Raw genomic sequence first — 27,702 nt, 5'->3', positions numbered from 1 at the left:
ACCTTGGCCGTTTGCACCCCTGACAGCCCCCCATGGCAGTGCGCATCCACTGGCGCGAACGGCCTTTGATAGAGGGGGGATGAGATGGATGGGCCTGGGGCGTGCAGATAAGGAACAGGAAAACTGCTGAATGGAGACACACTTATGTGGATTGCAGCGGGAGGGCCAGCGTTAGGGGAGGCCTGCCTGGAGACACAGGGTCTGAGGAGGCCATGTGAGCGATGGCCCCTGGACGTGGGATACCTTTTGAAGTGTACATTCTGTTTGGCACCTTGGCTGTTTGCGCCCCTGACAGCCCCCCATGGCAGCGCGCATCCACTGACGCGAACCGCCTTTGATAGAGTGGGGGTGGGATGGATGGGCCTGGAGCGTGCAGATAAGGCACAGGAAGACTGCTGAATGGAGACACACTTATGTGGATTGCAGTGGGGTGGCCAGCGTGAGAGGGCATCCTGGCCGGAGACACGGGGTCTGAAGGTGGACATGGGAACAATCACCCATGAACGATAGACAGCTTTGAAGTGTACATGGTGTTTGGCACCTTGGCCGTTATCGCCCCGGACAGCACACCATGGCAGCGCTCATCCCCGGGTGCGAACTGCCTTTGATAGGGGGGGTGTGGGAGGGCCGGTGGGCATGCAGGCAAGGCACAGGAAGACTCTTGAATGGAGACACACTTGATTCATTTAAAAAATCGAAACAACCGTTGTTAAAATATATGTGGTGTTTTATTTTGTTTCTTATTTTGATGGCACAAAAATACAAAACTTTACACATTGTACAGGTCAGGTTGCAGCACAGCGAGGGAAAATCCTCTGTACTGACCGCTGTCACTGGGGAAAGTTTGTCTTATGGCACCAACGGCACAGGCGGGTATTACTCTTCGAACGCGGTGTCCAAGCCTCCCGTGAAGCCACCATGTAAAGGAACGATAGACCACCCGTGAAAAAGAATGATACAAACTGTTTTTAAATGACCAAGATAAGTTATTAAACCTTTATTGTCAATGACAATTCTTGTAACTAATGGCATTCTGCTCGGACAAATGCTATCTAGACACTGCACACTATTGAACGACTTTCATGCGTTACAATGATATCTATATTTAATTTTGGATATAAGAGACGACCATGAAATAGGAGTGGCATGACAAGCAGAGTATACTTACTCGTTACTCGGATTACGAGGACGAACAGTTGCGCGAAGTTCATGCATAAGCACCATCATTATCCTCAACACAGACCGTGTGAGGCAGGCTGCCATGAAGTCTGGCAGCTCGGTGATGCATTGCGGCCGTGGCTCGACTTCCGAAATGTAGGCCACGCATCCCGAGTTTTCACAGCAGCAGCAATTCTCGTCCTCGGTTGGCATTGGCTCGCACCGATTGCATGTGCACCAGGTGGAAACACCGTCCATGCGACTAGGTCCAGTGTCTTCATCCGTTGATTCGTCCTGCCAACTGCTGTCCGAAGCCCCATCGTTTTCGCATGTTTCCCTTTCCAGTAGTTCCTCCTCGGTATACTCAGGCTCGTACATGTAGGGCAATATTGTCATCGTGTGGTAAACAAACTAAAATAATTTATAGCGATGGTACAGGTGTTCACACGGGCTACAAGCGGCGAAGGTAGCTGACCAGAGCACAGAAACGAGTCACAGAATACTCAAAGTAACACAGAGAGGAATGGAATCGAAAATCTGCTGCTGTTTGTTGTCAAACGGTCTGTTTATACTTATTGAGTAAAGAGGCATCCTGCCATTTCCATGGCGACACATCATTAGCTGAAGCGCAGCGAATGTTGACACGAGACGTGCTTTGGCGTTGTGAAATGGGCGGTACGCATCTGCTGATGACAGGCTCAGGGGCGGGGGATATGATTTAGTGCCGCAAAAGCAGGTCACCCTGGGCGATGGCCCACGTTATAGGATTATCACAAAATGGCTGCGCCCTGCTGCTTGTTTTCGCGTGCGTTTAATGGACGAAAACTCGGGTAAGGTCCATAGGAAATTTTTCTTGTTCTTCTTCTTCTTCTTCTTCTTCTTCTTCGAATTATCGATATCGAGCGACTTAGGCTTAAAAACACATGGCCGACCCACAGGGCCAATAAAAATGTCTAACCGAACCATTCCTTTAAGGAAGAGATTCCCAGCAATGAGGACAAAAATACGAATTGAAATATTTGTCATAGTTCAAACTTCAATTTTAGCGATATACCAACATCAAACTCAAAGATTTTACCTAAGTAAATAATTTAGCAATACTTTTTTTGGTTATTTTTACCCAATGGATGTACTTGTTCCAACACTGTATTTAGTTATTCACTGTGTCTAAATTGTCATTTCACAACCCGGTTTACATGACCTTACTTCAACCCAGGGATGTCATTTCACCAAAATCAAGTGCACAACCCTTGACCTCTGATGACATTTCAGGAAATTATGTCATTTGAACCTGCCCGCAAGTGACATCACCGGGATTGCATTATTTTTCAGTCGATTTACATGTGTATAGTTCCTAAGCACGCCTCTGGCAATACGGATTTGTGTATGCTCGCCTGCAGACTGCCCATGGGTGGTAGCGGTGCACGGTATAAATCAACATATACTCAAGATGCCTTCTACCTCAGACACCTGGATCGACATGACTTTCTTCCTTGCATTTGGGTTGAGCTTGATGTCATGTTGCGCCAGCCCACGACTGGGCTGCGTGCTTGTCTATCTTCACTCTGCCTCATAATGATCTGCTCTTGAACTTGTCACAACTTATGTAGCCCACTAGAATGATGACTTCACTATCATAACTGAAGGATCTTTGCCCCTTCTGATGTATTGTCGGATATTTTTCTTGCCGTAAGTCTGCATATGTGCTCTTCACTATGATGGCATAATAAGAGTTGGAGTCAGCTAGCACTGTGACGTTTTCTTAACACAGCTGTATTTTGCACATAGGTTTTGGTACTTTTCATCTGCGTTTGGCGCCTGACTCATAGGATGAGTCCTCTGTTTTGCCCCTCAGGTGATCTCAATCTGCGGGACTATCTTCCCTGTGGGAGACCAGCCACACTATCCACCACCTGGTGCAGTGACTGCATTATGCACATTTGGTGCATTTAGCGTCTTTGTCAGAGCAGTGTTTGTCATTGGCCATATGTTTGTACCCGCATAGGCAGCATTCTCTTTCCATTCTGCTGCACCCTCCCTTGGGTTTTTGTAACCTGCCCACACAGTCTCTTCCTGTCTGGTGGTTTGGTGGTTTGGTGTCGCACGATGTTTCTCGCTCTCGGTTTTGGTTTTTGTTTTCTGGTTTTCTCGATCGCTGCATGCCTCACTGTTTCCTCCAAGCCTTTGGTGATGAACATAGCCTCCTCGTGTGTTGGGTTTCTGCTTTGTACCAACCTTTCTTGAATGACAAGGATCTTGCAACAGATATATACCATGTCCTTAAGTGCCTCACCCTGGTTGGCTCCAGAACTACAGGAGAACGCCACTTTGCACAACGGAAGTCATTCTATGATTCCCACAGGGCGTTGATCCATATAATAGAATATCTGCTATGCTTTATAACATTGTGCTGCCTTGCCAATGCATCTTCATACTGGCAATATGTGTACCGTCTGTGTTCTTCGCTCATGGTAGTACATTGGATAATCTCTGGTCCTCTGTTCCTACCACATTTAGCAGTAAGGGCGCCTGCCAGTGGATTGTTAGCTCCCAACCTCTCCATGTTTGTGTTGAATTCTTCTGGGCCATTTATAGTTATCACTGCGAAGCAGCGGAAGCAGTAATCGTTGTGTGACGGGAGCTTCTGTTTTAAAGAAAAAATATAAGGATGAAATAGGGAAAATGAATGCAAAGCAGTGGATAGTGATGTGGTGAAAGCATTGTGAATGATGAGAATAAATGTTCTGAAACCCAACGGATGGGCTTCCTCTTTCACGGCACTCTTTCTGAAACCCAACGGATGTGCTTCCTGTTTCACGGGACTCTTTCTGAAACCCAACGGATGGGCTTCCTGTTTCACGGCACTCTTTCTGAAACCCAACGCATGGGCTTCCTGTTTCACCGGACTCTTTCTGAAACCCAACAGATGGGCTTCCTGTTTCACGGCACTCTTTCTGAAACCCATCACATGGGTTTCCTGTTTCACGGGACTCTTTCTGAAACCCAACGGATGGGCTTCCTGTTTCATGGCACTCTTTCTGAAACCCATCACATGGGCGTCCTGTTTCACGGGACTCTTTCTGAAACCCATCACATGGGCGTCCTGTTTCACGGGACTCTTTCTGAAACCCATCGCATGGGTTTCCTGTTTCACGGCACTCTTTCTGAAACCCAACGGATGGGCTTCCTGTTTCACGGGACTCTTTCTGAAACCCAACGGATGGGCTTCCTGTTTCACGGCACTCTTTCTGAAACCCATCACATGGGCGTCCTGTTTCACGGGACTCTTTCTGAAACCCATCACATGGGCGTCCTGTTTCACAGGACTCTTTCTGAAACCCATCACATGGGCTTCCTGTTTCACGGCACTCTTTCTGAAACCCAACGGATGGGCTTCCTGTTCACGGCACTCTTTCTGAAACCCAACGGATGGGCTTCCTGTTTCACGGGACTCTTTCTGAAACCCAACGGATGGGCTTCCTGTTTCACGGCACTCTTTCTGAAACCCATCACATGGGCGTCCTGTTTCACGGGACTCTTTCTGAAACCCATCACATGGGCGTCCTGTTTCACGGGACTCTTTCTGAAACCCATCACATGGGCTTCCTGTTTCACGGGACTCTTTATGAAACCCAACGCATGGGCTTCCTGTTTCACCGGACTCTTTCTGAAACCCAACGGATGGGCTTCCTGTTTCACGGCACTCTTTCTGAAACCCAACGCATGGGCTTACTGTTTCACCGGACTCTTTCTGAAACCCATCACATGGGTTTCCTGTTTCACGGGACTCTTTATGAAACCCAACGCATGGGCTTCCTGTTTCACCGGACTCTTTCTGAAACCCAACACATGGGCTTCCTGTTCCACTTAAAGGGGAAATGCACTACTGAGCTTGACTCTAGGAGGCAAACCAATACATGTACTAATGTATTTTCAGCAAAGATGTAGCAGATGCAATGCCCGTGCCCGGTGTCCACAATTGCCACACTCTATACCTGATCAGCTAAAATCCTTCATGACTTCAGTTTAATCTGAAAAGATCAACAATAAATGATATCCCCTTAATTAAGAACCCTTCACTGGATTTTGTTTATCTTATGATTGAATTTTAAAATCTGCCTACTTGATAGTTGTGTAAATATTTACTCCATGGTCCCTCTGAAACTTTATCCTTCTTCTGAGACATTTGATTTTGATTGCACTCCTCCCTTTTATCTGTCTTGAAATGAGTGTCTGTTAAGCTCCGTGAAGTTTTTTGATGGTTTCGCAGACGGGTGCCCCGGGCCAGGGTTTCCGAATTTAATAAAGACTCAGATTTACCACCTTCTTTTCTACTGTAGGAGTCTTCTGGACCATTTTTGGGCGACCGATGCGAGGTGGTTCTTCTCCTCGGGGAATCATGCCATCTATTTTGGGTGTAAAGAGCTTTCGTTCTTGAGATGTAATGGGACCTTACCGGGGAATCCCTCCTCCGAATTTCTTGGTCTGGTTGCTTTAGTATGGATGTTGATACTCAGAGCAAATTGAATCCTAATTTATGAAGATCTGTAGACAGTTCTGTCGGGATATCCACTAAGGCTTTGTTTTTTATATGGTGTATGCTTTTGCTCTGTGGTCCCGATGATATGGCTCTCTCAAAATCGTTGGTCGTCAGATGTTGTAGTTTGCTGATTTTTGCTAAGGTTTTAAGAACCGTTTTTCTATTCAGGACCATGTACCCTTCTTTAGATGAAATTTGTTCAAGTTTGAAGATTGTGGTTCCTGAGAGTTTTCCTTCCAGTTTCTTGGGTCACCCCCAAGACATATGTGATCCCCCTATTAATAAGGAGCGAATGTGCCTATATGAAAGATCTCCATTACACCCAGATGCTGCCTTCCTCCCTGTCTGGAGGCAACATGACTTGATCTGGGAAGCCCACCCTCTGCGTAACAGCCTGCCACCCAAGTTAAGGGCCCGAGCAAAGCTAGGGTGCCTTAACAAGCGTGGTGGGCTGTTACCTAAAGGGTGGGCCCAACCACGAGGGGCATATCGCCATTAGCACCCAAACCTTTTCATCGCTGCCAATGCTGCGCTGCCTTCAAACTAGGAAGTCTGTCTTCAATGTTGATGACTTAGGTCATCAACATTGAAGAGGGGGACAGCCTGTCTGAAGGCAATGCAGCATAGGGTGGCGAGGAAATGGTATGTTTTACTTTCATTATTTCAAAAGAAAAGAAAACCATTAGCACCCGTACAGTGATCTGCATGGGTGCTAATGGGGAGGGGTAGTAGGGAAGGGAAGGGCCTGACACTATCGAAAGTGCTCAGAACGCTGGTTTACCTTTGTGAATATAGCCTGCGTTCCGAGCTTTTGTATTGGCTCTGGGCACTTCCAAGGGTGCAAACAGAGAATATAGCCTTCCTCACTGAGCGACTCTCTGCTGGTCAGCTTTAATGAAACACCCGGGAACTGATTCAATTAGTGGTTTCAAAAAAGGTTCAGAACCAGAAATTAATGTTCTCTTTACTGCCTTACATTTATCACCTTCTTTTGCTTTTTGCTGCAGGTGTTTGCCGCAATCTCAAATCGATCGTAGTCCAGATTGGGATAGGCGATTACTTTAAAGACCCCAACAGTCCCGAAGCCAGGAAACTGTTCGAAGAGATGGTGAACAAACTTCAGGTATCACACGTAGCAGTTCTGGGCGCTGAATGCTCTTCTGCTAAAATCCTCTTTCATTCTGCAAATCACTGTGGAATATTCAATGCTCCTATTGGCCTCATGCTCTATATTCTTTCACTGAAATTGGAAAGCCCTTCCCCACCATAACATCATACACTTTGGAGTGTTGCCCAGATATGGACATTCACTCAGGCAGGTTGGAGTTTGGTCCGCATTATATGATATGATATGGTATGATATGTCATTTATAACGCGTCTGTGCACAAGTGTTTCTAGGCGCAACAAGACAAGGGAGGGAAGACAGAGTGAGGACAAGACAAAAGGTCTTACTAGGCCTTGTGCGACTCAGATTGTGCAAGCGTGAGAACGAGAAGTGTAAGGGGAAAGGGAGGGGGAACTGCAAGGGAGAGGGGAGGGGAAAACAAGGCAGCAATGCTCTGAGTAAGTGCAGTCAGGGCAGCGTGGCTCTGGGTAGTGCAAGGAGAACAAGGGACTGTAGGGTTACAGTTACAGCCCCTAAGTGCATGATGGGCCCAGAGGCAGAGCAAGGTTGACTGATCAAGAAAGAGTCTGGTACCCAGTGAGACTCTGGGGATAGCCAAGCAACCAGTCGGCGCAGCAGACAGGAAGATCAGCAGGTGAGGGAGGGAGAGAGAGCAGAGGAGCAGAGGAAAGTTTTGAGCTGCTTCCGGAACTTCAGGTGGTCCGGCTCAAGTTTGAGAGGGGCAGGGAGGCCGTTCCAGGTGGAGGCACCTGTAGAGGAGAGAGATCTACCCCCCACTCTATGCCTGGAGAAGCATCTGACCCTTAGAGAGTTGGAGCTAGCTGAGTGAAGAGCTTGAGATGGAAGGTATTTTGGAAGAGAGTGTTGGATGTAGTGTGGGCCCCAGCCCCAGAAAGCCTTGTGGACAATGCAAAGGGTCTTAAACATGATCCTTGCAGCCACCGTAAACCAGTGGAGAGATTTCAGGGCTGGAGAGATGCAGTCCCTGGGCTTATGGCCAAGCATAAGTCTCGCAATAGCATAGAATTGAATACTTCAGTCCGAAGTCCTGTGTCCGACCCTTCTCTGCAAATGTAAATACTCTGAGCCCCACATATGTAGTGTCACGGCGGGATAGGTCTGCTTCAATTGGCCTGCCTTGCTAGCCCTTGCTGAGCCATGGCTTATGGAAAAAGTTTACTCACTCTGAGTTACCAGTACATCATACAAGACAGCAGACACTGTACGCGGTACAATTCACCTAAACAAAGCATCCTTTATGGAGGAGGCGGAGTGCAGGGGTGCTTTCTCCAGCACATAGCAGATTCCAGGCTTAACTCCACTGCATCGTCACTCTACATTACAGTACGTGCAGGTGGAGTGTAGAGTGATCATTCATTGGATGCAGCTCTCGGGCATCTAGGACTAGATGAGGACTATTCGTTCCAGTTGCCTAGGCCGGGGAATGGGACACCCAAGCTGTAGATAGAGAGTAACTCTTGTGGTTCATTCCTGTCTTCATTAAGAGAATTAAATGCTGACTAAAGATGATTTATTTGTCAATGTGAGTCCTGGTTGTAGTGAACTTGCCCGTCCAGCATCAGATTTGGCGGGTTGTAGATGCCATGAACGCTGAGACTGCGAAGATCTCCTTGCTAATCTAACTCTCAAAATATCTTTTTGTTTCAGGCTCTGAAGAAGAGACCAGGCTTCTCCAAGATCCTGCACATCAAGGTAGAGGGAGGCTGTTAGCCCACTTGGAAGCTAGCCATGGTGTCTTTGGCCGGCCTGAAGACCCATTATCCGACCTCACAGCTTTGGACTCCGGAGGTCCATGTAAGCAGCCAGCACATTAGCCAGTCATCTTCTCAATCACCAGGTCTGACAAGAGACCAGCATCTCTCCACTTAGCAAGGAGCACATTAGCGAATGAGGAACTGTCTGTGTACACATAAAAGAGAGCTGCATTCAGGAAGTGCAGAGAGAAAAGTCATCATTTGCATTAATAATCATAAGCATTCAAGGCATCTTCTGTTGGACAGCAATTTCGAGTCCTTGGCAATGATCAAATGTGCCCTAAGGAATGGTGAGGCCTTGCCATCTCAGTTGCTCCACTTTCCGTCACGTGAAAGCCTCGGAGCAGTAACATTTCTAAAATGGCCGCTGGCAGAGAGACACATAAGGTTTGATTAAGGTTGTGGTGAGTTTCTTGCTCTGGCCACCATCCGGGAAAGGTCCCGGTTGAGTCATGACACTTACCCAGAACAGATGCGACAAATCAAAGCTGAGCCACGCACTGCCTGGATGTTAGGTGAGCAGACACTCTGCGATGAGTTAGTCTGGCAGCCGTACTCCAAGGATAAGCCAGGAAACACTTGCGCTATCCGCTAGTCACCGTGGACAATGGCTATTCCTGTACTTTGACTGTACCACCCGCCGAAGCCAGTGTTAATGCACTGTTTTTTTCATGCCAACACAAAACTGGAATTTACATTATTAATGAACCATAGCGAAGCATCATTTGAATTTTTGATTTTAAGTTTGATCCAATGTCTTTTTGGGCCTTATGAAACAAGCCCATCAGGCTGGGTACAATTACAAATATGTCAACTGTTTACCAATGCTCAAGATCCTCTAAAAAGGGAAAACAATGGAAATTGATTTTTACGTGCCTGGCACAAGAAATACAAATGTTTTTGACAGATTTGTATTCCTGAAATATGACATAAGGCTGATGGTCCCACATCTGCATAAGTGAACATACGTTTCACAACCCAACAGCCATGATGGTTTGCTACAGATGACTGGAGCAGGAGTTGTGACCAGCTCATCAGGTGGCAAATAATTCCTCCATGGGACATACGCCAGCCTACATTCACTGTCTGAAATTCTCGCATCACAATAAGACATCTCACAAATGCAATAAACCACTAATCCATTCACTTCTTTGGTGGACTCAAACCAACTCCAATGGTGAAGAAGGTCCATGTGGACACAGAAATAGGAAGGAGTCGTTTGTCAAGGGACATGGCAATGTGTGTTGTGAGGCTTGGATGCAACGTGTTGTCAAGGTGAGTGTGCCCACTGACAATGAGACCCCGTCCGCGAAGGACGGCTACAAACATATCAAGTGCATCATGTACACACCAAACCCTTTGCCTTCCACCTTACTCGCCCCGCTAGAGGAAGCGCTATGTGCCGGCAGTGCTTTACGGGACATGTCTTGTGCATGGAGCATCCACAGGCAAACACCGCCTGACTTCTGCACAAAGAAAGCCTTTCAGATACAGGGAGGCCTCCTATCATCTCCAAAAATTGACTCTTGCATGAATAAGCCTCCGGTAATTCTCTCTGGTAATACCAGCTGCAGTACTTTAAAAAAAAAACTATGGTGTTAAATTTGTCAATGAAAACACTCTGGATCAAGCTGTTCCCAACGATGGTCAATAGCAGAAGATTCACGATCGGTTTCTTCGGGAGACCTACACAGTCACTGCCTGCTCGGACACAACACGTCGCACTCCCTACAGCAATTACTGGGCAGTTGGATCCAAAGAGCCTTGCCTAAAGACTGGTCACTCAAGAAAGCATACTTCAGCATGTTTCTTGAACTGAGCCCTGGATGAGAAAAATTAGGATGCACTCACTGTGATTAGGGTGTGCAGTTGAGCCGTCCTACGGCATCTGATCCGTAGCTTGCCTCCAAATACAGTATTACCCAACCAGGAGCACCTGTAACGTGTTTGCAGAAGGTGGAGGTTGGGGTTATATTTATTGTGGCCATTGGCTGCTACATTCCGACTTTGGTGCCAAACTCCCTTCCTCAATGCAAGAAAGTGTGGTTCAATGCGGCTCACTCAAACTGTCATGGAGCTGAGCAGGTTGAGAGCTGCTGGACTAGGGAGGAGTTCTAGCTCTGTATATTTCCATGACTTTATGAAACACTCATAGCCTTTTCTTCTCATTTCCTGGGGTTGGGGAGGAGGCCATTAGAAGGTGCTGCACCCAAGTAGGGCCTAACTAGATACCTCATCAAAACCCAGACAGCTCACACTTCCGCTTTCCTTCAGTGGGTTTCCCCCACCCCGGTATATGATCGGTGCACCCAATCGCAACGTTTAGAAGAAAGAAGCCCAAGGAACATTGCCAACTCTCTGAGGTGATTTTGAAGGTGGCTTGTGAGAAACCATAAGGCGGACGGATCTCGGGAAAACAGGCAATGTTATATTTACAATTTAAGGTCCAAGAGGAGAGGGACAAGTGGGTCTTCTGTGATGAGGAATGATATAGCGAGACGGACAACACAACAGAAGACCACTGGCTGAGCCTTCAAGAAGAAACACCAACTTATCAATTCGGTTCCATCCAGAACGGACTCCTCACTTTCTACAGTTCAGAGACTTGGTGAAATTATTTAAACTATCAAAGTATTTATTTATATAAATGTACATATATATGTATATAGGGTCAACACACTCTAAAAGGATGATATGGTTTGCATGTACTAAGCGCTGTGAACGTATGAGCCATTGGACGTCTTGATGGTCTTAACTGGATCCATGTTTCTGCTCTGACTGTGCCTAGCACATAGACCATGGGGCTGACCTGCGAGCCGATTCCAAAAGCACAGGGGAGTATTCTGCAGTGCCCTAGCCATCCCCAGGTTCCGACGAGGCAGTATCAAGTGTGCTTTGCAGAACGAATGGGCATCGGTGTGTGTGTGTTTCAGTATGGATGCCCGGGCGCGTTTGTGTGTGAGTGACAGATCACCTGTGCCAACGCATGCGCATCAGTGTAGCAGCATGCATGTGTGTCAAACACGATGCCATTGCGGGTCAGATGATCAGTGTTCTTTTTAGATATCGTTACTTTGCAGGTAAGTTGCCAAAGGTCCGGCCTAGCCGGGCCACCGGTTCACATGTCACACACCTGCATCTGAATGCTTGTATTCTTTGTAAATCATTGAGAAGTAGGGGGTCTATTTATCCAACTAGATGAAGAACGATTTGATTCCCAAAGGAAAGAAGCAAGAAAGGATATAATGGACACAGAGATAAAGCACAATCGTATTAGAAATGATAGAACCTATGGCCCTCGCCCGTGGGTACGTCAGGGTCTGTCGGTGAGACTATGGGATCCCTAAGGTGGTGTCTGGGTTTTAAGGCCACCGTGATGAGAAAGTCTTATTGGTTTCACTCTTTAAATTCTTATCGGTATCAGGTAATATTATCCTCACCAATAATGTCGCCATATATATAGTCATCGGGAAATGGCATAGGTGACATTATTGATGGGGTTATTATTAGGTTTAAATGGGAGAAGGGGTTGCAGGAGTGTCCCCCGCTCCCTTTACGAAAATATGGGGGTTGCGGCGACATTCTTGTATGGCAACATTTTTGCGGCTATATTAACACATGGAACCTGCTTATCATGACGTTGTCTCTTGATCTACTTTTGTACCAGTTTTGAAAGTGTATTGTGCTACAAAACCCAATTGCTAAAGTAGAAGTGAGCGGGATGAAGGCTGCCGCTCGGTCTAATGCCAATCTTTTTTTAATACGTTATCCCGTCTGTGTGGGAAAGAGTATTTGCAGTCGCCTCCAGAAGGAGCCACCATACGGACAGTGTCCTCCTCGGCCCAAGAGCTCTCTGCCCAGCACGTGCAGACGTAGCATTCTGGTCCTGTGCGCCCCCCTTGGGTAACTGTCATGGCCACAACCACAGTTGTTCATAGTGTGAATCTTGAAAAATGAAACAAAATTGAATTTGTATTGGATAAGGAAGAGAAGAGAAAGAGGTGAAGACAGATTAGCACTGAACTCCGGGAGACATCGCCATCCTATAATTTTTAATTTTACTGCCAGCATATTTATGGTTGATGGTTAGGGTTTCCATATTTTGAAACTAAACACCCTGGGCCTCATTACAAGTCTGACGGTCGTGAAATAAGGGTGCCGGTAGCAACATACTGGCACCCTTTCCGGACCGCCATAATACGAGAATACCGGCAGGGCTGGTGCTCCCGGCAGGTCTGACCTGGCGGGAGAACCGGCCTCTGCAGGCATGGTTTTAATGGAAGCATCGGCACCTTTAGAAACGGTGCCAGTGCTTCCATGTCCCTATTTCCGTGGAGTCCTCTGGGATACAGGGATATCAGGCGGCGGAAATGGTGTTATGAGGTTGGGTTACCGCCGACCTCGTAATGAGTCCCTCTGATCTGTTTGGATTTGAATCTAATTTTCTGTTTTAGATGGCCATCTCTTCTTCTACCTAAAGTGCGATAAAATGTTTCAAGTGACAAGATTAATGATATTTTAAAATATCGGGCATTGAAATGACCCCTTTGCATCTTCTTTGCCATTTTTTCAGTCTATAGCACTGTTGAATATTGCTTCAACTTGCTATAGCACCCTTCTGACTCATTCATTTTAAATCTGAAAGAGTAGGTGAAGAAATGTGACATTTCCTCAATCTTACACCTCATGGAGAGGAGTATCAACAGAGTAGATAATAGTCCACGCTCAGGACCTCAAAGACGGGACCATTCTCAATAAGTCTTTTTCCAGCTGCACTAGGAGTAGAGTGACCAAATTTCGAAAAGAAAAATCCAGGTCAGGCCACTGAAATGGAAGTAGGACTACAGCTTCAGCACTGAAACTGTAGTCTTACTTCTATGTGGGTGGCCTGTCCCGTGTCAGTTGCAGCGCCCGGGGTCCCGAGGCTATTTTAAGTTTAAAAAACCCATCCGGAATTTGTGGATCAAGTGGATACATCCCGGTTTTTGGCTAACTGGTGAAAAATCATGATATTCGGGCAAAACCGGGATGGTATCCACCCGATCCCCAAATCTCTGGACAGGAGTTTTTAAACTTAAAAAAGTCTTGGGACCATAGGACGCAGGTGCAACTTCCCGGACAGTCCCGGCAAAACCGGGACGTCTGGTCACAGGTGGCTACTGATAGATATTTTTCCATGGCCATAGGGCGGGTCCAAAGGCGTTGGTAAAGTTAACAGTTTAAAATGAAACATACATCGTTAAAATGACATCAAAATAATCAAATAATCAAGAGGAAAAGTGGAACCTAAAATGGGAAGTAGATGCCTTTCTCCCAAAGGGAGCATAAGCTACATTCAGTTTCCTGTTTCGAACGATACCTGTATCGCGGTAAGGAAATGTTGAAGTCCCACGTCAATCTGGTATAGCCATTCCTCAGCTTCTTTAATGAACACATTACTGGGGTTTTGTGCCTTTTTTAATGGAAAGCTAATAATCCAATAGTTCTTTTTAATGTTACCTATACTAGAGATTAGGGCCAAAAAGCAAGGAGTGGGTGATCACCTTTTACTGTGCACCTTTGGTGTTCTGAATCCTCTAAACTAAATAAGCATTGACATTACATGATATGTAATATGGATTGAATGAGTTTTTCATTGAAAAAGAGGAAACACGTTGAACTATAAGAGAAACCTATCCATATTGTTAAGGTTTTCGAATACGTGTGACGTAGAACAAACCAACATCACATGTATGCTTGAATCTGGCCATATTACAATGATGTTCTGTTTTGCAAATACAATAGCGCAAGCCCACTGCCATCTTATTAAACATATCTTGCATTCCAATATAATAATACTTTCGACCTCGTCTATGTAGCTCAACAAAATTCATACTAGCTAAAATGATGACAAATAGAATATACATGCATCATTTGGTGAACTTTGATGAATGCCGTCAAATGGTGTCAAAAACACCAATTTTCAAGCTTTGCTAGAATGGGGTTTTCCAGAGCCAACAGATCTTCCTGATCCAACTATAAAAAAGACTCTCCAGTTCGGTTTTTTGAGATTTTCGGCATCCGCCTAGATCTCATTGAGGAACTTGTGCATGTAAAACCAAAAAAAGAAAATCATGTTGGAAATGTTCTTGAAAAGAATTTCTGTTTTTTGTGGCAGGAATTTCATTGTATATGGAAAAATGTCTCCTTTCCATCCAATCTACTTAAATGTTCTCTTCTATGAAAAATGAAAATTCTTACATACAAAAGAGAAAATTCTACCTCTTCAAAATGACGTGGCCTTCATCAGAGAAACAGCTACTAATTTACAGGGTGTTAATATTACAACCTATGAAAAGTTAAGCCTAAAAAAACAGGAAATGCAAATGTTCAGGCAACTGCAAAAAGTTCAAATTATGTATTCCCAAACAAAAACCAAGTCCACCCAATTACAAATCAAATCTTATCCCTCTAATTTACGACACACACGTATGTATCACTGTTCTTTTCTATATAGCTTAAACCAGAAAAGTGCATGTGACTGTCGCAAAGTAGTGGCGAGCTATGAAAGTTATTATTTTTTTCTGTTTATAATTTTGGAGCTGTTTGATGGACCTAAACAAATCTTTCTTTAATATACATCGAAATCTGATTCTTTGTGTGCAAGGTTTTGTTGAGTTTGTCCGCTGTGGTGGGGAGCAAACTTATTAGAAGGTTCCACTAGGTGTATTTCCCTTTTAATCTCATACAGGGAATATTTGCTCTAAATTACAGCAAAAAGAACTCCATGTATTACCTCCAAATACTAGAAAAGTGCCCCAAAAGGGCCAAAATCATGTTAGTGATATTTCAGCTTGCGTTCCCGCCTGTCGCAGTTTCAGAACCTGATTAATAATATGGGTGAATGGATCTGAGTAAAACTCAGTTTGGTTGGCTACATAAAAGAAAGCTTTGCTGATTGGTCGGTGACCACCTGAAATTTGTTGATTGACCCATTATTTTGATCCACATACATTGGCTCTGGTCTGCGGATTCAGCTGTGGAAAAAAAATATTTTTCAGCCTTCTGTGGCAGAGCCCAAGCTTGCTGGTCAAGGGTTGCCTTAGAGGGATGAAATGTTCCTTGAAAAAGTCAAGAATAGTGAGAAGGACCACATGGACCAGGTCAAAGTTGGCACTCTGGTTCTCTGTACACTGTGTACGGCCACAGTGAATGACAAGTGGGCATACCTGGTCTCTTAGATGAGAATGGTCCACGCCTGAAGGCCGTTGCCCCTAGATAATGCCCAATGGGCACTTTGGGTCTCTGTGAGCGTCTGAGGGCAGAATGGCCATTGGGAATGGCCACATGCCACCCAGTGGGAACTTCAATCCTCTTTGAGGAGCATGGGTGGAATGGGTATGGGTAGAGTGTGCGAAGGGTAGGACCACAAGCAATGCCCACTGACATGAGAACCCATGATCTCTTTTCAGATGCCAAGGCATGGCCTATGGTCCTGCCACGGTTATGTTGTCCACTAGACATAGTAAAACATCATGTCCTGGGACAAACAATGTACAATGAAAAGATATACACATTTAGATACAAAGCATCCAGACCAACAAAGAAAAACAATTGAACAGATGGCCTGAATTTGCTAGACCTTTTGAGGTCCCGGGAGCATTACCGAAATCATGCCCATGGCACAACAGCCACTTTCCATGTCCATACACCATAACCAGTGGGTAATTAGGGTCTCTTAAGTGTGGCAAAGGGCCATGCCTCGGGCATAGTGTCTACTATTATGGTCATAGAATATGTCCATGTTGGTTCTCATGGTGTGTTTGAGGTGTCTGGAGCATTGTATTGCTATGCAGTACAATTACAATACAGGCACAATAAGAACAGAAGCTCTGTTTTTCCACAGTGCTCCAAGGAAGGATCTTCTCCACAGCGCATATAACTTTAGAGTGTAATCATACACTCAGAGGTCTCGCTCCTATTCAGGATCACCCCCAGAGGTCTCGCTCCTATTCAGGATCTCGCCAGTTGTGAAGTGTAATCATACACTCAGAGGTCTCCCTCCTATTCAGGATCTCCCCAGTCATGAAGTGTAATCATACACCCAGAGGTCTCGCTCCGATTCAGGATCTCCCCAGTGGTGAAGTGTAATCATAGACCCAGAGGTCTCGCGCCTATTCAGGATCTCCACAGAGGTGAAGTGTAATCATACACCCAGAGGTCTCGCGCCTATTCAGGATCTCCACAGTTTTGAAGTGTAATCATACACCCAGAGGTCTCGCGCCTATTCAGGATCTCCACAGAGGTGAAGTGTAATCATACACCCAGAGGTCTCGCGCCTATTCAGGATCTCCACAGTTTTGAAGTGTAATCGTACACTCAGACATCTCGCTCCTATTCAGGATCTCCCCAGTTGTGAAGTGTAATCATACACCAAGAGGTCTCGCTCCTATTCAGGATCTCCCCAGTCGTGAAGTGTAATCATACACTCAGACGTCTCGCTCTTATTCAGGATCTCCCCAGTTGTGAAGTGTAATCATACACCCAGAGGTCTCGCTCCTATTCAGGATCTCCCCAGTCATGAAGTGTAATCATACACCCAGAGGTCTCGCTCCGATTCAGGATCTCCCCAGTGGTGAAGTGTAATCATAGACCCAGAGGTCTCGCTCCTATTCAGGATCTCCCCAGTTGTGAAGTGTAATCATACACTCAGAGGCCCCGCTCCTATTCAGGATCTCCCCAGAGGTGAAGTGTAATCATACACCCAGAGGTCTCGCGCCTATTCAGGATCTCCACAGTTTTGAAGTGTAATCGTACACTCAGACATCTCGCTCCGATTCAGGATCTCCCCAGTTGTGAAGTGTAATCATACACCAAGAGGTCTCGCTCCTATTCAGGATCTCCCCAGTCGTGAAGTGTAATCATACACCCAGAGGTCTCGCTTTTATTCAGGATCTCCCCAGTGGTGAAGTGTAATCATACACCCAGGGGTCTCGCTCCTATTCAGGATCTCCCCAGTCGTGAAGTGTAATCATACACTTAGAGGTCTGGTTTCTATTCATGATCTCCCCAGTGGTGAAGTGTAATCATATACTCAGAGGTCTCGCTTCTATTCAGGATCTCCCCAGTGGCGAAGTGTAATCATACACTCAGATGTCTCGCTCCTATTCAGGATCTCCCCAGTGGTGAATTGTAATCATACACTCAGAGGTCTGGTTTCTATTCAGGATCTCCCCAGTCGTGAAGTGTAATCATACACCCAGAGGTCTCGCTTTTATTCAGGATCTCCCCAGTGGTGAAGTGTAATCATACACCCAGGGGTCTCGCTCCTATTCAGGATCTCCCCAGTCGTGAAGTGTAATCATACACTTAGAGGTCTGGTTTCTATTCATGATCTCCCCAGTGGTGAAGTGTAATCATATACTCAGAGGTCTCGCTTCTATTCAGGATCTCCCCAGTGGCGAAGTGTAATCATACACTCAGATGTCTCGCTCCTATTCAGGATCTCCCCAGTGGTGAATTGTAATCATACACTCAGAGGTCTGGTTTCTATTCAGGATCTCCCCAGTGGTGAAATGTAATCATACACTCAGATGTCTCGCTCCTATTCAGGATCTCCCCAGTGGCGAAGTGTAATCATACACTCAGATGTCTCGCTCCTATTCAGGATCTCCCCAGTGGTGAAGTGTAATCATACACTCAGATGTCTCGCTCCTATTCAGGATCTACCCAGTGGTGAATTTTACAACCCATAAAATATGTACTGAGTAAAGCCTTTTATATCTTTGTTTACCCCTGTGTACCCAGGCCTTAAAATGAGAGTCCATTTATTCTGTGTTCTTCCCGTATGATGCCTTATTTGTCATTTCACCTTCACGCCCTTATTTTCCAGCACAAAATATCTGATCCCCGAATAGCATGGATGAATAATATGTGTTATTTCTGGCGTATTGGTGGATTTGGGGCCATTACATGTGAATGAAGCCGCACCACCCAATGGTCTAGTGCGTAAATTGTTCGAGAACTGAATTGTGATGCCGGGCTCCCTACTTGACCACATTGTGTGAGCTTGTAAAATTCCTATTATCTCACCAGCACTCATCTTTCTCATCGACCAATTAGCCAAAATTGGGATTGGTTAGAAACTGACTTGTTATAGTGAAAAACAATGTATATGCACAACAATACCTTCTCATTTTACTTTCATGCTTGAGCCACGTCGGACAAACCGTTTCAGTACAGTGTGGTAGGGGAGTCGTGATCCCCTCACCCTGTATATTTCTCCATACAGAAGTACTATCTAGAACAGTTAAAAATGGAACACCCTAATTGTCTCAATGTACCTTCTTTTTAGTTTGGGTTATTAGGTGGTGGCTTAGCGCCACCTATAAGCCGAAACTATTGCATTGGAGTACAGCTAGGTGGGAAATGGCATGGGAGGAGGGACACACAGCTTGTAGGTGTTGTTTGGGTATTTACCCACCAATTGACTGCCCATGGGCATGCTAATCCCTATGGCCATTCCCACCCACTGCCTGCCTCTCCCTGCCCCAAACCCACCCTCTGGGAACTCTTTGAACTCCATCTATCAAGCAGTAAGATAGGCTCAACCAGTAGCCTGCTAGAGTTCTTTCTAAGCAGTCTCCTGAGAGGTAAATGCTTAATTGCAGCAGTAAATGGCTAGTGATGTAATCAACATGCCTTAATCAAGTCTGCCTTCAGTCACTTGATCACTATGTTTCCCTTGCACTGATGTCCTGTTACAAACAAGCATTGGCAAAGCCAGCAGCATAGGCTTAGTTCTAGGGCCTAGGGCCATGGGGTTACCATTATCAGTGACACCATAGACAGCCTAGAAGGGAAGTTGTAGTATGGATCTTTACTGAGTAGCCTACGGCATGCAGCAGCGTTACCATTCCACAAAGAGGTGATCTAATGGGCAGTGTGAGATGTGGGAATGAATGCTCCATCCTCCCAGTGCAAGAGTAGGAAGTGGGGGCATAGAACCCTACAGGGCATTAGAAGATGGGGGGTGAGGTGGACTGGATGCTTTCAGGCAGGAGCGGAGAGGATCCTTTGAAGATGTTTCACAAGGATTGTCCTTGGCATAAGTTAGACGTATGCCTAGAACATTGTGGAAGGTACTCATGCGAAAGCTATGCATGACTCATAAAATGAAGGATGTGCATAGGGTGCAAATATTGAAGGCACTTAAGTGTACCTACTACACATAACGTGTAGGGTTTACATGCATATTTGAGTAATGGGTGTTGGCATGCTGGCATCTCCAGGAGTGTGCAAGAGGGGGGTGCCATGGAATGCCAATTATCTTGCCACTCACTCGGTGTGGCCCACGCGTAGGACACTTATCTGTGCATCTAATCGAAATGGTACGCATGCCACAAAGTGGGTAAAATACACGACTCTGTCCACATAAGGAATCAAGGTGTTCACTATGTACGTATGCTGGAGGCATGTGCAAGCCATCAGTGTATGGGGATCCCCTGATAATGTGCATATAAGATGAATAGTCTACGCCCGCGTAGCTAGAAATTGTATGTGAATGACTCAGTTAAAATCTACGCGAAGGAATAGATCACACATATAAGTGTTTGAACCATCACATCTTTAGACCTGTGAATAAGTCCCCTAGAGATGGGTTATCCTATTAGCCCCACTTTTCTCTGGGTCATGCCTTATGACAGTAGGCGGAGCCAAGGTCATCTTTGAAGCCTACAGGTAGGCTTATGTAAGAGCGTGTTATGTTTTCAAGATATACCTCGTCGATGCTGTTGTTATGGTTTGTGCCCACTTTGGATGGTTTAAAATGGATACAGCGATTAGAGGCAGCCAGCGTGACGGCTCCCAAGATGGTGGTTGAGCGATGGTAAGAACATATGTATGACTCCGTAGCAGGGGTCTGCAACCCACAGCTCTCCAGATATGTTGGACTATGGCTCCCATGATCCCTCACCGCTATCTGAGATGGTGAGAGCTGATTGGAGCAGAAGTCCAAGACATTTGGAGAGCCAAAGGTTGAAGAACCCTGGAAAAGAATGGAAGAGAAGAGGGAGTGTGGTATAAACAGAACAATATGTAAATTCCATAGGGTTATAAAAGAAATTGAGGAGGAGAGCATATTCCAAGGGAGGTCTGATTTTAGAGAAAGGGGTATGATTTCAAATGTTCCTAAAAATAGGCTTAGTAGCAACTAAAGGAATTATACTTTCCTCATGAAAAGTATAGGGCTCTAGTAAAACTAGGCTATACGTCGGTGCCTCAGTTCAGTCTAGGACTGCACTGTGATCTACATAATTAAAAATACAAATTTACGTAGCTGAGGATTTGTAATTTTGATGTAGTTGTTCAAAAAAGTATTTTTGTGGTTCTGCAGTGTTTACGGTTTGCCACAACTCACAGGGATATCTTTTCAAGAGAAATACCCTTTAGACACCCGAAGACATACCTGACAGCGACCGCAATAGTCAGTGCCTCTGGGCGATGAAGGTGGTGAGCATTGGGGACAACTGTGCTTTGTTGGTGAGTGTTTAATTGATCAATCCTCATTTATGCTCCGCAGAGTATATTTTAGGAATTGCCCAGATCCATAGGTGTCATTGGTGCCCCTGACTAAACCTCAGTTGAGTGTGTTATGCAACCTTGTCTCACCGGGGACACATATCTTGATCACTGATACAACAAACAAATTCCCATTTGTAAAAAGGGATTATCATAGACTATCCATCGCCAAGCAGGGTGATAACTAGAGAATTGATAAGCTGTCGGCTTAGCAGCCGAGTAGCAGCCGATCTCCAGAATCGGCTGTGTTGCCAGATACGTAGAGCGTACTGGGAACGCTCCTACGTCTTAATCAGCAATCTCCGAGAGAAACTCCATTTGCCTTAGGAAAGTGACTGACGAAGAAAGTAATCGATTTGAGAAGATACATGTGCACTTCCCAAATGTCCACTTGTCCATTGGATCACTGTCAACCAATCACATTAGACAGAATGTTCAGTCCGGGTCAGTGGCAAGTGAGCTGATTGACTCGCGGAGCCTGTTGATATTGAACGGTGCGGCGGCAGCCATTTTCTAAAGAGCTCTTGAACCAGGGTGCCTAGCACAATAGCCACTCTTGTGCAGAACAGGCGCTGTCAAATGCATAGGAACAATCAAACAATTTGCCAGTGCTACCTTGTTAAAATGCCAATGACAGAGTTTATGTTGAAAATGCTTTAATGTGGTTTGTTTTAAGATAATTTAGGGATGGCTACATTTTTGTGCACTGAAAATGTAGCCGGAAATTCCACTGTTCTAATTATTTTTGTAAACATATGTGCAGTTATATGTATAGGTTAGATATATATAGATATATATATATAGAAATAGATATATGTGTAAGAAATATATAAATACAGATAAATAGATATTTATTTAAAATCCTCCCTCTGTTCTTTTAAAAGGGCATGTGCCAGAGCCATGAGGACCAGAGGTTGATCACACTCTGGGTTCATTCACATCACGACGGTGAATAAATTAAGCAGAAGTATATAAACGCTGTACCGCTATCGCCCAATGAAAATGGCTGATTCAGGCATCAAGCCAGAATCCACTATGAAAGTAAAGACTACAAAACTGCAGAGGCAAAAATATCAAACTACAGAATTATAGATGAATAAAACCATAGGCTGCAAATGTGGATCAGGGACTTGAACCCTGCCACAAGGGGGCAGTTTGAGAGGTAGTTTGGGGGTACGTGAAGATCCTTCTTCATTGGGGAACAAAAAGCATTCCTTGTATGCAGTTGTCAGAAGGGTACCTTTTTGTGACAGTAGGACACAAGGGGGTATGTTACTTATGTTTGTTCAATCTCTCAATATTTTCAAATTTGAAAATAGTGTGGATATTATTTGGAGTTTTGTAGTCTTTAATTTTACATAAAACAATCAAGCCTACTTTATTCTGCTGAAGTGTTATAAATGGCTTATCATATCATAAAATGGTGAGAATCCAGCCCCAAATTAAAGAGAGTTACAGTTTTGGAGAGCACTGTATTTAGAAACACTCTCTAATCTTAGGTCATCCAGGGTGGCGTGAAAGTGTGTGCAGCGTGATCGGTGCAGGAAAGTGCCAAACAGAACCAAGGTGTGCAGATAAATTATATCATCTTTCTCTAAAGCTCAAAGAGTTAAAAGGAAAATGAGAAGTATTCAAATGCTTCCTTATCATGCATTGGAAGTGTGAGATGTTCAGGGGAAACTGGAGAAATCAACGAGCCCCTGACCTTACCTGCTGAGATCAGAAATGTTATTAGTTTTATTGGTAAAGTGATGTTTATGGTAATAGATTTTCCGCAGCTTTGCATCTGGAGGTACTTAAGAGAGGTTTGACATATCCAACAAGTAAACAAAGGGCTGATATGACATTGATCATCACTGAGGTCATGTGAGGGCTCAAGGCCTTTGATAGCAATGACAGGCATCAGTGGTCCATTAATTTCCAGGTCATCATTCCTAAAATGGGGGGCCCAGAATTTCTGGGGATTCCTCATGGTGTTGGGGGATGAAGGGGGGGCAATAGAGCTCTTACCCATTTCTCACCATTAATGACATGACTTTTTTAGCGGGGGAGGGTGGGGGATTACTTAATGGAATCTGTAAGCAAAGCTATTTGGAAAAGTCCTTTTTAAATGATGCAGAGAATCGGAGCCCTTCCACATACTGTTACATTCATGGGCATCAAACAGGCTTGGGCGATTCAGGGCCTTCAATTGCATTATAAAAGGGGGGAGAAGGGCATGGCTGGAGAGACAGCCTGAGGTTGTATTTTCACTGTACATTATTTTTATGGTTGAACATGCACCCGTGAGTAATAATTATGTGATGAGAATAAGGCAGTTCCCAGATGAATGTGAAGAAAATGTCATGTAGGTCTGAGGGTGATATTTGAAGGGTATTAAACGTGTCCCAATGCTCGGGAATCTGTACCTAAAAGCAGCCTATAGTGTTTCTGAAAAACCTCTTGTTCATTGTAGGGCGCATCTCATAGACTTGTGTGTGAATGTGTTTGTGCCTTTGCACAGCCCTGGTTTGCCACTTATTGGTTTCCTTGGTGTGATTTACACCATAGGTCAGACATCAATCTTTGTAAGTACATATATATATATACAAAACAATATTGCAAGTCATGTAACAAAGCCGTCCCTGTTGTATACTCTTGCAGCTGGTATGATGGCGATGCCACCCAAGGCAATCTGTGCACTGAACCAAATCTGGTATTTGAATGGCAGGTATGTGGAGCCAGAGTAACTCCCCCATTCCGCCCCCCCTTGTTTCTTTCTCCCTAAACCAGAGATTGAAGACCCCTCCACTACCTGGACCTTTCACCTGCCCACTTGACGCCTCACACTAAAAGGCCGCTGTGAGCCCTAGGTTAATTGTATGGTATCTGTTGTACTCAGTAATCGTCATTTTAGCACAGCACAATGGCGGCCATCTTAGGCTGAAGCGTTGGAACAGCCTGGTGCCAATGCGGCGATTCCTGTTCAAGTAGGATATCTAGAATTTCTCAATACTTCGCCTCCTTGCTAGCTCATTCCTGCCTTATATGGATCTATCCTGGGAACTCAGAAGGAGAAGCGTGAAGGAATTGCAACCATGCAAAGCACATTAGGCCACTGTATGATTTTTCAAAATCTCTCCTGCCTTTGCACTGCAAAAAGAGTCAGTAGTAAGGTGCCAGCAGAAAATAGCAATGAAAAGGCAGGCCACAGTTAGGCACATGAGGCTTGTACTATGATGTTAAGGCTGTTAGCAACCGGCACGGGCGAACCAGCCAATCAGGTGGCTAGAAACGCGGACCGAAACCTACAATCTCAGCCAGCATTCCCGCCACACTCCATCCCCGTTTTTGTTGTTCTTTTCCCACCCGCCTCCCCAAGCCCACTTACCTGTGTGTCACTGTGGTACAGCCCCCACCCCACAGCAGCTTCCCATCTTGTATGGCCACTATGGAAAGGGAAGAGGGGCTCCAGAGCCCTGCTTCCCTTTCCATGGCGACCATGTTACGACAGTATTTGCAGTCATTGAACGGGACGCGCGAGGCGTCCCGTACAAAGACTTAAAATACTTTTTTTTAAGCACCCCAAGATTACTGCTTTTATAACCCGCGGTGCAAATCGGCCTTAAGCCCCTGTCCTATGTGCTGGAACGGGAGTAAGGAGCCCCAGAGTTCTCGTTAATGGCTTCACCCAGCCCTTTAAGTTGGCTGCCGGGCTCAAGCCAATCATTTCTAATAGAGAAACTCACACACTATCACTATCGGCACACAAAGCAGTCCTCAGATTCCCGCCTGCTTTGTGTCCCTCTTTCAAGAACATGCAGATCTGGGAGCCTGACCTCTTCTCTGCTGGCAACCCTACTGTGGAACAAAAATTCACACACTATCACTATCAGCACACAAAGTAGTCATGAGATTCCCACCTTCCGTGTGTCCCTCTTTCAAGACCTGGGAGCCTGGCCTCTTCTCTGCTGGCAACCCTACTGTGGAACTAAAATGTGCACACTATCACTATCAGCACACAAAGTAGTCATGAGATTCCCACCTGCCTTGTGTCCCTCTTTCAAGATCTGGGAGCCTGGCCTCTTCTCTGCTGAAAATCCTATTGTGGAAACAGGTCTCTCACTACAGTGTCTCAGGCACCTCGAATCCAGGAAAACCCTGAAAACGCCATTCCCCTCCCCCCCAGTGGGATTTTATATGCACAATCTGCACCCCTACACTAAGAATCCCGCCTGCTCGCCAATCCTTGTTGTATAGTGATATCAGGACACGCAAGGGGCAATAGAACTATCTTTTAAAAACATTTGACCCAAATACACACCAACCTATGGAAAACCATGTATATTCCCAGCAGCAAGATATCAAGGCGCTTCTGAGCCTCTTGTGAGCTACTTCAGCAGACCATCAGTCACCCCAAGACATGCCTGATCCTTGATCCCCACAGCTCGCGCCCTACTTTTCCAGAGTGAGTACAGTGGACTACAGTGGACTGGCGAGCAAATGCTGTGAACATAGAATGTGATTCGACTTCCTTGTTTAGGCAGGTATTGTTCTCTTGTTTGGCACCTATAAGTGGTTGAGATGCCAAAAGGGAAGGAGTCACAGGGGTTCCTCCTTGTTCAAAAACAGTCCTGCCCATAGGCCGGGGACCACACTTGCCCAGAACCACTACTTGGCTTCCAAGTAGAAAATTGGCCCAGCTAGTGAGACGCCACTAATGAAATGGCCAATGGCTCAGAATATGGGCCTCATTACGAGGCATGCGGTAGAGGGCTAACAGCGCCGTTAACCCTCTACCGCCCCATTACAAGGTCCACTCGCGGGTCCCGCTAAGGACGTCTGGTTTTACCAGACGTCCTTAGCGGGTCCCGCGAGTGGACCAGGATGCGGGCCCGTTGTTAGCATCCTCCCCATTCCCATTGAGTCTATGGGGGCTCAAATGGGGATGGTCCGGGTCCGGGTTCCCTGAATGGGGAAATACCGGGCCCTCCATGGTCGGAATGGCCCAGTATTTCCCCATTCAGGGAACCCGGACCCGAGTTTGGGGGTAGCCATGCCCTTACTAAGGGTATGGCTACCCCCAAACTCGTAATGAGGCCCTATGTCTCCAAAGAAATGCCAGGTGTCGACAGCCATGTTACGGGTCTTCTGAACTCTTGTCCGGCGTGAAACAGATGGAAGCAAGGAACCTTTCTCCGATGGCTTAATCATTTGAACTGTGAAGTGGAATTGTTATTTATTTTCTCCATTCAACTACATCCTCGCGTAAAACCCATCAAAAAATGAAAAGTATTAAAAAAAAAGAGTCTTTTTATTTTGAAATGCGTGCACTTCATGCTGGTTTACCCCAGGATTGTCCTCCATTTTAGCACTTTGGTCTGGATCGACGGTAGATGCACTTTGATGTTGTTGCTTTTGAATTTTCGCTGAATGTAAACCATGTGTATTACCACAAAAAAAAAAGCGTGTATGAGATATTTTATGACTCAGTGTTGAATAAAGATTCTTAAAACATGTCCATGACTTTTTGTGTATTTAACAAACAACTCCAAAGAAAGTACGCCGTTTTGCGTGGCAAAGTCTTTCAACCTTTAGAGGGCATGGCACTTTAAAAGTGCTTGTGTAAATGGAAAATCTTGTCAAACAGCCTCATCATGAGTTTGGCGGTAACCCTTAAATGCAGCGGTACCGCTATTACGCCGCATTTAAGGGTCTGCCAAATCACAGGTTAGGCAGCATTGCTGGGGGTAAATCCGCAGGGAATTTGCCGATTTTCAGAGCAATTACCGCACGCTAATACCGCCGGCGGTAGTTGTGCTGAAAATTCCCCATTGGGCCCAATGGGAAATTCCCGAATGGGCCCAATGGGGAATTACTGTTCTACCAAACCCGTGACCCAGTGCTAATAGCGCCGGGGGGGTTGGCGGTAACGCTATTAGCCCCGGCAGTATCCCAGTGGTAACACCGCCGGGATACCGCCCAATTCATGATGAGGCCCTAAGGGGACAAGTTCCTAAAGATTGCACTATATAAAGATAATAAATACAAATGCAAATACATAGCACCTTTACTTTTCTTTAAGGCTGAGGACAAGTATGCTCGTCCTATTTGCATAGACACGCATAATAGCCCAGCAGTTAAGGGACATTTCCAAGGTTTTTGAAGCTGGGGCCAGAGCATGGAAGGAGAGTATTTTACTACCATCTTGGAATTACTGGCGCAGGCATTCAGTAGAAGAACAATTCGGGGTATGAAAATCAGACAAACTACAATGAGATCAGTGTTCATGTTTTCTGTGGGTTATAGGTTAAAGGTGCGATTGAAAAGTTTCGAAATACAATAGGTTCGAAACAAAAGGACCGAAAACAAAAGGTTCAACATTTTTATTATTTTTTTTACTTTTGATTATATTTTGGGGGGGGATCTCCCCAACCCCTGTTTTTTGTGGTAAAAACCACTTTTTTTACCTATACGGAAACCCAAAAATAAATATATAATTTTAAAAAAATTGAACCTTTTGTTTTCGGTCCTATGTACCCGAACCTATTGCATTCGAACCTTT

At 45.4% G+C, this 27,702-nt stretch overlaps 1 protein-coding gene across 3 annotated transcripts in view; it reads left to right on the top strand.

Moving 5' to 3' along the window:
- The window catches only part of FBXO41 (F-box protein 41), a 785,122-nt gene extending 758,466 nt beyond the window's left edge, over window positions 1-26,656 (top strand). For all 3 annotated transcript variants that reach the window (XM_069632312.1, XM_069632313.1, XM_069632311.1), the window contains exons 12-13: window positions 6,706-6,821; window positions 8,494-26,656. In XM_069632312.1, the coding sequence (XP_069488413.1) occupies window positions 6,706-6,821; window positions 8,494-8,556 (179 nt within the window). In that variant the 3' untranslated portion in view covers window positions 8,557-26,656. The remainder of the gene's footprint in view (window positions 1-6,705; window positions 6,822-8,493) is intronic.
- Window positions 26,657-27,702: the final 1,046 nt, after the last annotated feature.

This window comes from Ambystoma mexicanum, chromosome 6q (assembly GCF_040938575.1).
Source record: "Ambystoma mexicanum isolate Mex_15411 chromosome 6q, UKY_AmexF1_1, whole genome shotgun sequence".
In the NCBI taxonomy this organism is placed as follows: Eukaryota; Metazoa; Chordata; class Amphibia; order Caudata; family Ambystomatidae; genus Ambystoma; species Ambystoma mexicanum.
This window is presented reverse-complemented; position numbering and strand designations above follow the sequence as displayed.